General features: G+C 38.4%; 1 protein-coding gene across 22 annotated transcripts in view; it reads left to right on the forward strand.

Annotated features, from left to right (window-relative positions):
- rasal2 (RAS protein activator like 2) overlaps positions 1–15,602 on the forward strand; it is a 115,337-nt gene that overhangs the window by 99,543 nt on the left and 192 nt on the right. For 7 of the 22 annotated variants that reach the window (XM_087241080.1, XM_087241065.1, XM_087241069.1 and 4 more), the window contains 12 exons: positions 1,003–1,101; positions 1,203–1,757; positions 2,309–2,453; positions 2,564–2,708; positions 3,298–3,534; positions 3,743–3,944; positions 6,078–6,256; positions 7,711–8,671; positions 8,755–8,886; positions 8,977–9,179; positions 10,607–10,694; positions 14,645–15,602. The exon at positions 14,645–15,602 is cut by the window's right edge and continues 192 nt beyond it. In XM_087241080.1, coding sequence (XP_087097206.1) covers positions 1,003–1,101; positions 1,203–1,757; positions 2,309–2,453; positions 2,564–2,708; positions 3,298–3,534; positions 3,743–3,944; positions 6,078–6,256; positions 7,711–8,671; positions 8,755–8,886; positions 8,977–9,179; positions 10,607–10,694; positions 14,645–14,812 — 3,114 coding nt within the window. In that variant the 3' untranslated portion in view covers positions 14,813–15,602. Of the gene's footprint in view, positions 1–1,002; positions 1,102–1,202; positions 1,758–2,308; positions 2,454–2,563; positions 2,709–3,297; positions 3,535–3,742; positions 3,945–6,056; positions 6,257–7,710; positions 8,672–8,754; positions 8,887–8,976; positions 9,180–10,606; positions 10,695–10,903; positions 10,935–14,644 lie in introns of all 22 variants that reach the window. The other 15 variants (XM_087241079.1, XM_087241064.1, XM_087241068.1 and 12 more) reach the window with 3 other exon arrangements.

The following is a 15,602-nucleotide window of genomic DNA, read 5'->3' on the forward strand; positions in this document are numbered from 1 at the left end:
ACACATTCTTGCTAAATAAAAAAGTATTTACAATATATTGTTTAATGAAATGTAATCCTCAAATTGTCCTCATACTTTGAAACAGTATTGGATATGAATCATAATGCCTTGAGTAGTTTGTGAACAAATTATTAATTTGTGTCTGACCTTTTGAGGTAATATATATGATTTCACAAAATTATTTTGCTTATTTATTAGCTATTTAGACTCTTGTGCGTTTTAAAACCCCATGTCCAGTAAACATTTTTTGTTAAAGTGACATATAATGTTTCAAAATATGTAACACTAGCTATGTTTTCATCTGCCTATTTTTATGTGCATTTTGGATCTGCGCATAAATAAACGGTTGGAGACACCAAGATGCGCAAGCATTTTGTAAATGCGCATATAAAATGTATGCGCATAACTGAGTAGGATAAACTTTTTATTCAATAAGAAAAGATGCACAACTGTGATAAACACTGTGATAAACACTTTTACCGGATAGATTCCAGTATGCGCATTGAAAATAGTCATGATTTTGTTATAAGAGATCATGTAATGATAAAAAATGGGTGTGAATGGACAAACCAGCAGACTGAGCCCACTGTAAAACATCTGAAATGTTGTTTTGGTCATTCTAAAATGCCTTAACTGTTTCAGTATTAGTGTTATTGTATTATTATTTACCTCCAGAATCAAGAGCGTCTGTGCTCTGCGTCTGATGCCTTCAACGCCACCGCGCACTCACTGCGTGTCCGAATTGCTTTCTGAGGCGCAGGTCATTTATTAAATGAAGAAAAGATTCACAAAGCTTCTCCTACTGCAGCAAATGCCATTTTTACTGTTGATATTTGGTGCCAGTTAATCAGAAAGTGATGAATTTGTTCCCCTTGACTCATAAAAAAAGCTAATAAACATGAGAACAAACTTGAAAACATCTTAAAGTTTTATCCATTACATAAAATAAAATAATTTACATTAAATAAATGTCCATAATGAATGTTCTTACTTCTCATGTAGGTGGCGTACTCAGGTGGAAGTAAGTGCTTCAGCTGTTCCTCTGCTGCTGAACGGGACAAATGGATGGAGAACCTCAAAAGAACTGTGCAACCTAATAAGGTGACTGTCATATCTTTTGTTTTTTAATATAATCAAAAGCATGCATGCTTATTTTATACTTTAAAGAGCTGGTATGATTAATTAGTGTAATTCTCCTCCAGGACAATTGCCGGCGGGCGGAAAACGTCCTCCGCCTGTGGATCATTGAGGCAAAAGACCTGCCACCAAAAAAGAAATATTTCTGTGAGCTGTGTCTGGATGACATGCTGTACGCTCGTACCACCAGCAAAACCCGCTCCGACTGCCTGTTCTGGGGGGAACACTTTGAGTTTTCCGGCCTCCCGTCCATGAAGAGCATCACCATACACATCTACCGGGATGTGGACAAGAAAAAGAAAAAGGACAAAAACAACTATGTTGGCCTGGTGAACATCCCTGTGCATGGGGTGATGGGTAGGCAGTTTGTGGAGAAGTGGTATCCAGTCAGCACTCCCACCACCAGCAAAGCCAAAGGTGGAGGCCCCTCCATCCGCATCAAATCCCGCTTTCAGACCATCTCAATTCTGCCCATGGAGCAGTACAAGGAGTTTGCAGAGTTTGTTACCAATAACTATACCATGTTGTGCTCTGTGTTGGAGCCGGTCATAAGCGTGAAGAACAAAGAGGAGATGGCCAGCGCTCTGGTGCACATTCTGCAGAGCACGGGACGGGCAAAGGTACGATGCTAGTTAAAGTCCCATGAAGCCAATATTTCTTTGTTTTATGGGGTGTTAGTATAGATTTTTTGTTGTGATATTGTCTACAGGCTAGTGTGCTACCAATAATTACATGAGAGGAAACAAAAACAATTAAAACTTTACTTCATACTTTTTCTCATCTCAACTTCGAACAATCAAGCAGCTGAAGTGTCCTCACCCCCTTCAAAAAGTGTTGCTGCATCTGAAATTAGCCATTTATTCATATGTAACTGAGCATTCATCGTGAAGGGTTCTCATAAACACTTAATGAGCAATTACTAGCCAGTAGCTTAATCCTCAATAAGTGGAATCTCAAAATGGCTGTGTGTTTACAGCAAGTCCAGAGGGGCAAGATACATTGCACATAAAAATATACTTTTAACAAACAGTAAACTAGGACAACTAGGTTTTCCTGTTTCAGCTGAATTTTCATTGCACGTTGAATAATCTGCTAATTTCAAGGCACTTCAAGGGACCTTTAAGTTTTTGTTAACCATAATCACCAAAGTTAACTAAACTGTCTATATTAGGACTTCCTAACGGATTTGGTGATGTCAGAAGTGGATCGCTGTGCTGACCATGATGTGCTGATCTTTAGAGAAAACACACTAGCCACCAAAGCCATTGAAGAATACCTCAAACTGGTGGGACAGAAGTACCTACATGATGCACTAGGTAAATTCTGTGTGCACCCTGGTGTATTAAAAGATTGTAAAGGCAACCTAAAAACTTAAAGCTTCTACAATTAAGACTCTTTATCATATGTGTGTGTATGTGTTTGTTAGGGGAGTTTATTAAAGCCCTGTACGAGTCGGATGAAAATTGTGAAGTAGACCAATCAAAGTGCACCAGCAACGAGCTTCCAGAGCATCAGAGTAACCTGAAGATGTGCTGCGAACTGGCCTTCTGCAAGATCATCAACTCTTATTGGTAACTTTCTTTTCGTTTTTAAAATAATACAACAAAAATTAGTGAATTTATGTGAAGCATAAAACATATACACTATAATTCAATGTTAATTTGGTTGAAGCATAAATTGATACAATTAATCTGATATACGTTTCAAATATCTGCAAATTTTTTGACTTGGCATAAATTCTTTTGTGTTTCTGTTGGTCAAAAAATATTGAAGAAAACATCTTTCCACAAAAATAATAAGCAGCACAACATTTTTAAACTTTGATCAAATTGAGAAAGTTATTTTAGCAGCAAATAATATAACCATTCTGAATGATTATCTGACATTAAGACCGAAGTAATGGCTGCTGGAAATTCAGGTCTGTCATCACAGGAGCTGTTATTTTGTAATGTAATCAAAATTCACTGTTTTATTTTTTATGATAAAATGTCTCATTTGTATTGGATTTTTCAAAAACATTGTTTCAACAATAAACCTTTTGCCAGGGGAATTATGCCAATCATAATGCTTCTGCTGACAACTTCAAATACTGTCCTTGTTTGTAGTTTGACCATGCAAATGCATTCGTTCCATACTAACCTTCAACTGTAATCCGGCCAGTGTTTTTCCACGTGAACTGAAGGAGGTCTTTGCATCATGGAAGCAGCAGTGTCACGCTCGAGGGAAGCAGGACATCAGTCAGCGTCTTATCAGCGCATCGCTCTTCCTGCGCTTTCTGTGTCCTGCCATCATGTCCCCGTCACTCTTTGGTCTCATGCAGGAATATCCAGATGACCGTACTTCTCGAACACTCACCCTCATTGCCAAAGTCATTCAGAATCTTGCTAACTTTGCCAAGTATGTGCCATTATCTCATGCAAGAAACAATGTTTACATGTAATGTTTTCACATTAAATACTGTACTGATTGTGTTACTTAAATTAAATACCATATTAATATTATATTCTTGTGTTAGTAAATGTAGTATTTGTAAAAGTCTATTATCAGTCTGCCTCAGAGCACTTCTAATGCATTCTAATACATTTCTAATTGTCTATTACAACAGATTCGGGAACAAAGAGGAGTACATGGCTTTCATGAATGACTTTCTAGAGCACGAGTGGGCTGGTATGACCCGTTTTCTGCTTGAGATCTCAAATCTTGAGACAATCTCCAACACCCCAGGCTTTGAGGGCTACATTGACCTGGGCCGGGAGCTGTCAGTGCTTCACTCGCTGCTCTGGGAGGTGGTGTCTCAGCTGGACAAGGTACTGAAATCCCTCCAAACCATTTTTACTGCAACAGTACCTCTTAGAATGAAATCTACTGTAGGCTAGATTTACAAGAGCTGAGGTTCAATTTGTTTATTAGACATAAAAATATTTGGGGATAAAACACACCTGCCTGCCAGAGAGATGTTATGTAATGCTTTTGCACTCAGTAATTTTTTTTCTTCATTCTTAAATTTAGATAGAACAGTGAATACTTGCTCAACATTACCCCTGTCACAAACAACTTTTTGGTGTACTGTATATTAGGGATGGATGTCCCTATCTGTTTTTTTGCTCTTGAGTTTGAATCATTTGATTTTGGGTATCTACCAAAACCTGATCCGATACTTCTATAATACATAAAATGAATAAGCAAGAGCGAAGAAAATGATCCCGGATGTTCCTTATTTTTGATTTAATTCACCTTATTTTAACATTCACTTTTAACACTTAACAAACAGAGCACTTCTGTGAGGTAGCTTGAACAATTAAGTAATAAATAGCATTAATTATTCACTTTTACACTTTAGTGCAACAGTAAATATAATTAAAATCTAATATAAAAACAAATAGCACCTTAACTTAAAATACGCGGCAGGCAATCCCAAGTTTACATATCTCACAGTTTTCATAGCCAATGTTGTCGTCATCAACTTCATAATACCTCCAGACCACAGACATACTCATGATTTTCACTTCAAGCTGCTTCCATGTTCTCCTTTGCCGACATTTAACCAATAGCGTTTTTGCAACATAGTGATATCATGTCTCCTTTTTCTGTGTAAAGTCAAGAAAGAGGCCTAACACATGATTAGATTTGAACATCACTATTGTATATTATGAATATATAATTATTTGCAATATATGATTCTTTAACTAGCGCTAATTTGCTTGTAATTTTGTAGATCTCACATTGCAATTTTGCATTCACATATTGGACAGCAAATGCAATCATATAAGAAGGCATGCATATAAGATAATGCAACACCATAAGCTGGTTAGACTAATAAAATGTTAAACTTTACAATAAGTGCTTTTTATTGGTTTAATTATTTTATTTATTAATTTTAGATTAAAAATATGTTAAAAAACTATGGAAATGCCAAATGAGTTATTGGCTGCAGTCGTCTAATGACTTTCACCAACAGTTATATTGCACAGTAAATCTGGAAATTAACAATCACAACAGGTCCACATAACAAACATCAGTTGAACTGGAACATGAATGAAATAAATAGCATGAAAAATTATTGAGTGCATCTTTAAGAGTGTCCACTTCTCAAAATCAGGAAGCACATTTCATACCTCAGAGGTATTGCCGCAAATGTCTTATGCTGAGCTGTGTGCTTCATGTCAGTAATGCTTGATCCTCACAAACATTATAAGGATGAGGCTGATTTTAATTGTTCAATGGCTGTGTGTGTGTGACCAAAAAAGCTTTGCGCTTGTTTGCAGTGTTATGACATTAACTTATTGTCTAAGTTAAGTTATCCTGAGGTTAATGTCCCTGTTTAAACTGGTACAGTCTGTTGGATGGCATTGGACACGGCGCATTCACACATTCCCATATGCCCTCCCTCTAACCCTTGCTGACCTGTTGCGTCTGTAGCATGGTTTTGTTTTGACTGCACTTAAAACCTCCCTGCACAATGTTTTTGTTTTTTGCCACGATTTAATTCATCTCAACCTCTCTTTTACCTTGTCTCAGACATAACCTTCTGTTGTTGTTTGATGCATGCTCTGCGTTGGACCATTTTTACCCTGTTTGTTTCCTTTTGTTGTTTTTGGAATGGCTTTTGTTGTTTTTTTGTAGTCGCATGTGTTTGGTTTTTCTTTTATTTATCCCTAATTTGACTTTTTTCCTTTTGTTTTCTCCTCTGTTTACCCATGCCACTATCCATTCCACCCTTTCCTGTCCGACACACTGTGTCTCCATGGTTACGCTGTCCTACCACCAATGCATTATGGTGCCTACTATCTCGACCAACCAAAAAAAAAAAAACTCCTGCCAAACCACCAATCTGCCATCTGCACCCTCAAACTCTCGGGCTCCATGTGGTTGCCCTCTATGGTCCATAATGTGGTTACCATGGTAACGCGCCAACCCAGGGTGACAATTCCTTCCTGCAGGCGACAGTGGCCAAACTGGGGCCCCTGCCACGTATCCTTGGCGATATCACCCGCTCGCTGTCCAGCCCTACTCCCATCCAGCAGCAGCTCAGACGCTTCCAGGACCACAGCTCTGCTCATGACATCAGTGGAAGTGTGTCCTCAGGACTGCAGAGAATATTTGAAGACCCAGCAGACAGGTAGGACATGCGTTTCATCGATGTCTTTATAGAGATATTAATGACTCGTGCGCTGTTTCCTGAATCAAATATCCAAATCAAGTCATGCTTAAGCTTTGTGTAAAGAACTGAAATTGAAATACTTTGTTAATTGTTATTTTCTCTTCAAATTCAAACTTGGTGCAGTCATTGAGAAAGAACTACTTTTGTTCTAATTATTAAAGTTCCAGTTTTGCCAGCATGTAGAAACATGACCAGGGTGCAAGTTATCTTGTAATGGAAGTATTAACAGATCTTCTCTTTTGAACAATTGAAAAGAAGAATTGTAAAGCCGCCTTACTACTGCACCCGACAAATGACAAGCGACATATCGGAAGTCATTCATTTCCAATAGAGAATAGTCCAGGAGTTCCAGGGGTGCGCGGAGTTTCAATCATCTCTGTATGCAGAAATTTTGGCTCCGATTTGAGCTGCAGATCCGTTAAAATATTTGAACTCCTGCAACCGGCCGACTGGATGTGATGTATTCCAGTGTTGTCCAAGCAGGTCCAGATGAGAAATAGTAGTTTTTCCATTATTTCTTGAATCTGAAAAAAGTCTATATTAAAATTCTATTCATAAATGAATAATAAAAATGATTTTTAATCTTGACTCCACATTCCCTCTCAAATTTTTAGCAGACTATGATGAGTTTCTAGTATTCATTCATTTATTCATTCAACCATGGTAAACACAAAAAGAATAAAGGCTCTTGCTTTTGCACTTCTTTATTTTGGACACCATCGCAAGAATGAGCTTCCCATCGTGCACAACAAAACTGAATATTCTGTGCAACTGCCACAAGGGGGCGTATTCTGACAGTCGTGAACGAATGTTGTGTGCAGCGGAAAGGCGGCTCAAGATAGTTACTATGTGCCAGTTATTGATTGGATGAAGGCAGATCTGAATGCAAACTTGCAGTAAATTTACAGGTTTTAAGTGCAATATATCATGGACAAGACAGGCATATGCTATCAGAGAGGAATTTTACATAGTGACTTTCTTGAGTGACCTCTGCTTATGTGCATTTATAGCTACATCCATGTCATCTTGTAGTTGCTGTGATTACGAGGTGCTATGTTTAGGAACTGATTTGTTGTCATAGAAATACATCTGCATTCAAAGACATGAACAATCTAGAGTTGACTTCACCTTGTAGTTCTGATTCACATGAGACAACATGATGTTGGTGTGACATTATGTCATCCTTCTTCTGCTAGTGTGTGCCTGCTGGTTCATGTCCTACAATAAACCAGGGGTCTCCTAACATTCTCTTGGAGAGTTGCAGACCCCAATCAAGTACACCAGAACTTGCTACAATACACTGGCACAACTAACTTTCTGAAACCACTGAGATTGAATTTATTAAAATGCATTTGCACTATTATTTACTTAATTTGTCCAGCATATTCATTCTTTTGTATCTTGTTTCCCAGTGAAATGAGGAGCATCAAATCACCTGTCCAAGAGCACATGGAGGCCTTAGTCAGAGGAAAGCATCCTTTACTGGGTCAACAGTCGTCCGCACACAGCATGAGCTTCTCCGACAAAGAGGAGAGGGACAGTCCGCTCCCGAATGGACGCAGTATATCTTTAATGGACTTGCAGGACTCTTACCTTGCTCAGGGGCATCCAGGTCCCAACTCGCTCAATGAAGCCTCATCTAGGTTAGGCAGAGTAGGCTCTCAAGCCTCCATCGGCCCTGTCCCTCCTCCACACCTCCACCAGCCTCCAGTCCACCCGAAAGTTCCACAGCTGAGGGATAACTTACCCCAGAGTGCACCACAGGTGCGGCGCCCGATCCACCCATCCCTTAGCCAGCAGCGCAGCCTACAACCGCTGTCTTTCCAAAACCCTGTTTACCACCTCAGCAACCTGCACGCACAATCAACACACTCAACCCAGTCCACACACTCTGCCCAGTCCCTGCAGCCTGACTCTAGCTCGGAAAACCTGAGCACAGGGAGCTCTCGGAGCGCCAGTCCTAGTGCCTCAGGTGGCCGGGGAGCAACTCCCAGAGCCCGGATACCCTCCACCAGCAGCGTGGAGGAGGAATTTAGCCGAAGAAGCATCCAGGGACAGGAGACGCCGCCTCCAACGGCACGCTGGCACCCTCCCCTGGCAGACCAGCACTCGGGAGCCCAGGTGGTGGCAGTGCCAAGGCAGAGTACCACCGGTACGGCACATATAGTGAAAGTGGAGCAGCAGAGTCGAGGAGTTGGGTTGGTGGCAGCAAATGCTGGAGCACGAACCCCAAGGTCGCTCCCTCACAGCACGTCCATCCGCAGCGGCAGCAGCGCCAACACTGAGCCCATACAGCAGAGCGGTGAACGATCAAGACAGCAGTCCACGTGCTCCAAAGATGGTTCAGTACCAGGAGGACGAGCCAACAAACAGGTGAAGACAGACTTGAGGAAATTTGAGTATGTTTACTTTATTGTCAAGTGTTTGAGCACTAACTGTTTGCTTGTGTCAATAAGGTCCAGTCACCTGTAGAGTCTGTCACCATGTCCCCAGTGGAGCGAACAGCTGCGTGGGTTTTGAATAATGGCCAGTATGAAGATGAGGAAGAGGAAGGGCAGAGTAAAGACGATGCCAAACATGTGGAGAAGGTATGGATATGTGGAAAGGATAATGCATGCAGATATGCTGCAGATACCCTATGGTAATGGTTTTAAGATGTTGTATACTTGTTCCTGAAGTATGAACAGGAAATCTCGAAGCTAAAGGAGCGTCTGCGGACGTCTAGTCGGCGGCTGGAGGAGTATGAGAGACGGTTACTGGCTCAGGAGCAGCAGATGCAGAAGCTGCTCTTAGAATACAAGACTCGACTGGAGGACAGTGAGGACCGTCTGCGAAGACAACAGGAGGAAAAAGACAGCCAGATGAAGAGTATTATCTGCAGGTGAGTGAAGATTGTAGTTCTGAATAGATTAATGAAATTAATACATTACTGATACAAATAATACATTAATTAAACAAATAAACTTTTAAATACAAATATTTATTTTAATATTGCAGTTATTTGCTCAAGTGTTAAAGCGAAATATAAAAAAAATGTTGCCATAATAATCTGGATTCCGTTAAAGGAAGTTTAAATGTGGAAATGTCTATTCCAGACATTTAAGTCATGTAATTTGTTAGTCACATAAGTCAATTGCTGTCAAGAGACTGTAATCATTTACTAAGGCTAAAATTTCAGAAAAATATACATTTTAAGAGGTTTGACCACTTATGCCAAGTTCAGACTGCATGATTTTAGCCCTGATTTTGCCGCCGACAACAGGTTTTGAGAAATCGCAGACAAATGCCTGAAATCGCAGGCAAATCGGTGCTCGTTTACGTGAGTAACAATCAAAGACGCGATCTAAGAAAGTCGCAGATTATTCAAATCATGCTGTGTGAAATGAGTTCTGACTGAAAATAACATCTGTGATTACCTACAGCCAATGAGAGAGCAGCATTCACTAGTGAAGGTATCTGCAGGCCAGCTGGAGGTTAGGGGAGAAGTTAAAAGCGACACTTTCAGTTTATTTGGACCCAAGAAATGGAGAAAAAAAACTAGTGTCAATTTGACAGGAGCACTTGTGTCTGTTTGACGTGACATCTGAGCAATATCACAACCGGGTGAAAAAGAAAAAGTTAAGGAGAAATGGGTAATTCCCTTCAAAAGCCAGGAGAGCAAAATAAGTACATTTTCTACCCCACTAAAGGCTTCTTTCTCATTATGTAGTTAATAACAAAAGATATACTATGTGACCAAAGGGACGAAGTTGTCAGCGATTCTCTTATTGTAAAGTAAAAAAAAATACCCTTTATATCCTTAAAATATAGCTCCCTTTATATATTAAGAATATAAAGGGTATTTTTTCTTTTGTTAATTTCTAAAGTTTGGAATGGTTTCAGATTTAAAAAATAAAAAAATTATCTGAAAACGACTTTGCTCTTAAAATTTCTAATTTACTTCAGTAAAATTGTTGTGTGTTTATATTTGGCAGCTACAATTTAATAAAGCAAGCAACTTTTTTTACCATATTTTTTATAATATTTTTCTTCTGGTGAAAGTCGTATTTATTTTAGTCTGGCTGAGATAAAATCTGGTTAACCTACTTAAGTCTTTAAATTGCACTTTAAGCTGAACACTAGTATTTTGCAAATAACTAGTAAAATGTTCTATACTGTCATCATGGCAAAGAAGGTTAAAACATCATTTGGAAAATATTTTTTAAAGAATTACAATTTTCAACAAAGAGCTGATAATTTAAACTTTAACCTACCTGTAATTGTAAAACCATGTGATATCTGACTAAATGTGTCATTTGTGATTCATAGGCTGATGGCCGTGGAGGAAGAGCTGAAGAGAGACCATGCAGAGATGCAGGCGGTCATAGATGCCAAACAGAAGATAATCGATGCACAGGTACTGCAGATGACCATATAAACAGCATGATTAGTCGCAAGAGAACTTTAGTGTGAGTTTGGAGATCATCTTTGTCTGGTTGTGAGGTTTTGTCTGGCCTGTATGTGCTGCACAGTGGAATGCTTTGAACTCGCTGCTAAACCTCAGATGGTATTAAAGTAAACAGGCTGCTGACCGGCTCATTGTTGCTGTGTGCTACTGAATTTCAGGTCGCTAATGGAACTGAGGTAATACCAGCAGGCAAGTACAAGCAGACAGTTCAGCTAGGCTTGTGTAAACGCACCCCAATCCAACACCCATGCCTGGCCTGAACCTGTGCAACACTCGGTCCTCTTAGCCTTTTCGTTGCTCTCCACTTCAGATGTTATAATAAAATGAGGGTTAAAGGTGAAGTGTGTAGTTTCCGCTGTGTAAAATGCATTTTAGCTAAACATAATGTGCAGAAACATCCTTGACTTGTTATAATATAAACTAGGTTGATATTGATCGGCCAATCAAACAAAATTGTGCATGTATAAATATAATTAAATGTGGTATCATGCTAATGAATTAAACTTTTAATAAACCTAAGATGATCATTGAAAGAAATAATATAATATAACATAACATAGTATAATATCAAATTATTAAAATGTGATTCATTAAAGGGCACCTATTTTACCTCTTTCTTTTGTGTCTCCAGAGTGTGTCTGTAAAGTTTCAGCGCAAAACACCCATCAGATTATTTTTATACCTTTCAGAATATTAGGTTTTCTGCTCTCAACACAATGTTGCTGTTTTTGTGGCCTGTGCCTTTAATGTTGGTTCTCCATGCCCACCGTTCCCACGTGTCTGTCAGAGTGTGCCTCAATATCCGGCAGCGTCAGATAAACAGCACAGTGAAAGACATGAAGCAGATCTCACGTAATGTTTGTGAAAAATACTACATTAAGAACTTTACCAATAATTATTTGATGTATTTGTTGAGTTAATTCAAGCCTTTCTGCAACAATGAGTCACGCACAGATACTATTTTATATATACTGTATCTTTGCACAGGGAATGTGACAGGATACGTTAAAATCCACTGCTGTATGGATATCAGTTGTGTTATTTACACAAAAAACTGATTTAACATCCAAACCCAGGATCGAATCATCTTGTTTTATAATTGTACTGACAAGCGGCTTTGGTGATAAAGACGGTGAAATCGCTGTAATAAACTATAAAATGCACTGTTTTAAAAATGTTTTAATCTTGTAAAACTTATTCTTGATCACATTTAATGATGATTGATGATCACAGAGAGCCGAACAGATCTTTTAACCCCAGTTGCTTTGCGCACGTCCTGTCTTGTTGATAAGAATATACGTGTTACTACAGAGACATGTTAATACATGGCTGTCAATTTGGTTGGCGGAGAAACCGCACTCTGATGTCACATTATGGTGGGCCTCAAGATAGGAAGATTTTAACGTCAGGAAATTTTAGAAAAGAGACTTATTGTGTTTCTATCACTCCAATATGACTGTGGACACACTATACCTACACACAGTTCTGTCCAAACAGCTTTCAAAAGATGATTTTTATCATAGGTGCCCTTTAATATTATTTATTTTAAAAAAGGTATGACTTGTTAAACACAAGATGATCATTGGAAGATAGTTAATAATACTAAAAATAAACTATAATACAACTAAAAATACACATTGATCATCAATTATTCACAACTGATTTGGCTCCCGTTGACTTGCATTGTATTTCTTTGTACATACACTATAACTGAAAACTGAAACATTTCTCAAAATGTCATCTTTTATGTTCCCAAATCATATGAGTTTGGAATAAAATTTTAATATATTAACTGTTTTTTTTTATTTTTTATTATCAAATGTTTTATTTTTATATTTTTGTTCATTTCTTTCAGTTGATATTGAAGCTAAAAAGCATTATTTGCAATTTACATGTGTTTACTTCACTGATATCACACACAATAATGTCTTTTAACTTTAATATCTCATAATTCTTCAGTTAGTTAAGAAGTCTTTATTAGTTAAAAAGTATTAAAGTATTATTTAAAGTCTTTCATGATATCGGGTTATTGATAGTAATTTTATTTTTATTGTTCATAACACAATGATTGGCACAGAAATTACACACTTTACATTTACTTGAACACATTTTCATACTTTAACATTTCCTAGCTTGTTTTGTCATTTTACATTCAAAATTAGCCACGGGTTAGTAAATGTTCTTGCTTTTCCAACTCTTTAAAGCTGTCAGAGCATCTCCTACACGTTCAATGTGAAGCTGACACTGTCAAGGAATGTGTTGATAGGAATCACTCCTAGCAGATGCAGTATCTGATATCTGTGATCTCTAGCTTTTGGCTGCTTTTGTTTTTGTTTTTTTGTTTTCATCTCTTTTTTTTTTTTTTTGCCTCGTCATCTCCTGTTTGCCCGTGCTGCCACACCCCCAGCACCCCAGTCAGTGTGTGTGCCCCCTACACAAGATGCCCTCTGCAGAGAATTGTTTTTCTACTTTTAAGATGGTCTCGCTTTTCTTCTGGTTGTGGTGTGTGTACGTTGTTTGTGCAGGATTTTAGGTTTCCTGTCTTTGCTGTCCTCACAAATGCGCTCGTGTGTATGTGGTTGTGCTTTTGAGGGCAGATTCTTGCTGCACATGTGATGCCTGACACTTGCCTGACTACCTGTCAGACTGACACCAATGATCAATCAACTGCTTTTGTTGTACTTATATGCATGTAAATAATCTATTTTACTATTATAAATACCTCCTATTTTTTAACACGTTTAGTTTCATTAACCGTGTCCACAGTTTTTGATATTTCTCAACTGTATATGTGATTTTTAATATTTAAAGGAATATACATGGCTAAATACAACCTAAATGTTTAGGAAGAATAAATGTTTTCTGAATTAGAATATATAAGTAGTGTGTGTATGGATGGATGGATGGATGGATGGATGGATAGATATAGATACAAAATGTATACGGGTGGATAGATAGACGGATGGATGGACAGACAGACAGATACAGATGCTAGATAGATAGATGGACAGAGGAATGGACGGGCAGACAGATGGATAGATGGATGGACGAATTGATAGATATGGATGGATGGATAGACAGATGGATGCATGGATGGACGGATGGATGGATGGATGGATGGATGAATGCACGCACAGATGAATGGATGGATAGATGGACAGACAGATAACGAGACAGACAGAGACAGACAGACAGACAGACAGACAGACAGACAGACAGACAGATAGATAGATAGATAGATAGATAGATAGATAGATAGATAGATAGATAGATAGATAGATAGATAGATAGATAGATAGATAGATAGATAGATAGATAGAAAGAAAATAGTATCCAGTAGAATGTAGAGTATTATCAAGTGGTTCGCTTTAGAAATAATGTGTGTGCTAGTTTATGTGGTTTACGAGGACACAAAATAGTATAATGACACGGCCATGACCTTGCTGCACTCTTTAGGTGGTTTACATGGACATGCCTTGTGTCCTCGTGATTCAAATTGTTTAAAAATAATATTCAACATACAAAACTTGCCCCAGGGATGGGTGTAGGGTTAAGGTAAGTCCATATACTAAGCAGTTTTTACATAATAAAACACATTACACCTATGGAGAGTCCTTGTAAATCACATATTCAAGTATGTGGGATACTCAAATTATTCAGATATACCTGCTATTACATCTAAGTCACATGAACTTACAGACAACTATGTAAATGAGTAATTAGGAAATGATTGAATCATTAATGTAAATGTTTAAAGAAAATCAAACCTCTCTTCTAATTCGCCAAAGGCTTGTTGCAGCACATAACCTTGAATATTCCTTTAACTTGCTTTAAGAAAGTAGATGCACTAGCCTGATCTGCAGATGTTGATGTTTTTGTCTTCTGTCTGTGTCCTGCAGGAGAAGAGGATCAGCTCTCTGGATGCTGCTAACTCTCGGCTGATGAGCGCTCTGACTCAGGTGAAGGAGCGCTACAGCATGCACAACCTCCGGAACGGCCTGTCACCCACCAACCCCACCAAACTCTCCATCACAGAGAACGGGGAGTTCAAGAATAGCAGCTGCTGATCCAGGCTACATGCCTCAACTGACTGACTCTGACTACTGTAAACACACGCCATCGCAACGAATGTCTGCTTACCGATGTATATAAATGTTATCTAATATTGGTTATGTACAGAAATGCTACTGCAGGGGGGGGGGGGGGTGTTTTGAAGTGGGAGAGTTAAGCATAGCGCCAGTTCTGAGTCAGTGAGATTGTGTTTGTTTGTTTTTTTAAATACTGATTAACTCGTAAATGCAGATTTCAGATTTTTAATTATTGCCTAAGATATATGAAGGAGATGTACATATATTAAAATAGAGTTGTTTTAAAAGAAAATATGAAGAAAAGCACATAGGTATCGGCCGTAGTTGTAAATGTCTTCAAGATGCAGAATCTGACAGGCAGAAATAGATGAAAAGGCGATTTTATGCACTCCGTTTTCTAACACGAATTTTCTATTTTTGTTTTGTTTTAATTATTATTTTATTTTCATCCTGCAACAAAAGGTCGTTACGGCTGATTTATGCTCGTTTAACTGAAAGGACACTTTTAGTTTTGTTCTCAAGAAGCTAAAATACATGTTTGTTAATGTGTTACTAAAAACATGACTGAAGCAGAGGGTTTCATCAAATAAAATACTGAATTAAATTAACAGTTTGAGTTTAATTTCAGATTTGTTAGCTGTTTGAATCAACATAACCAATGTACCATCATTTTGCTCCCTTGTTTTCTGTAAGTGACCAGAGTGCTGTGAAACCGCCAGTCTACAGTCTCACTGCCCTCTTGTTCTAGACAGCCTCACTGCCCTTCTTC

The sequence above is a fragment of the Danio rerio genome, chromosome 2, assembly GCF_052040795.2.
Source record: "Danio rerio strain M-AB ecotype USA chromosome 2, GRCz13ab, whole genome shotgun sequence".
Lineage (NCBI taxonomy): Eukaryota > Metazoa > Chordata > Actinopteri > Cypriniformes > Danionidae > Danio > Danio rerio.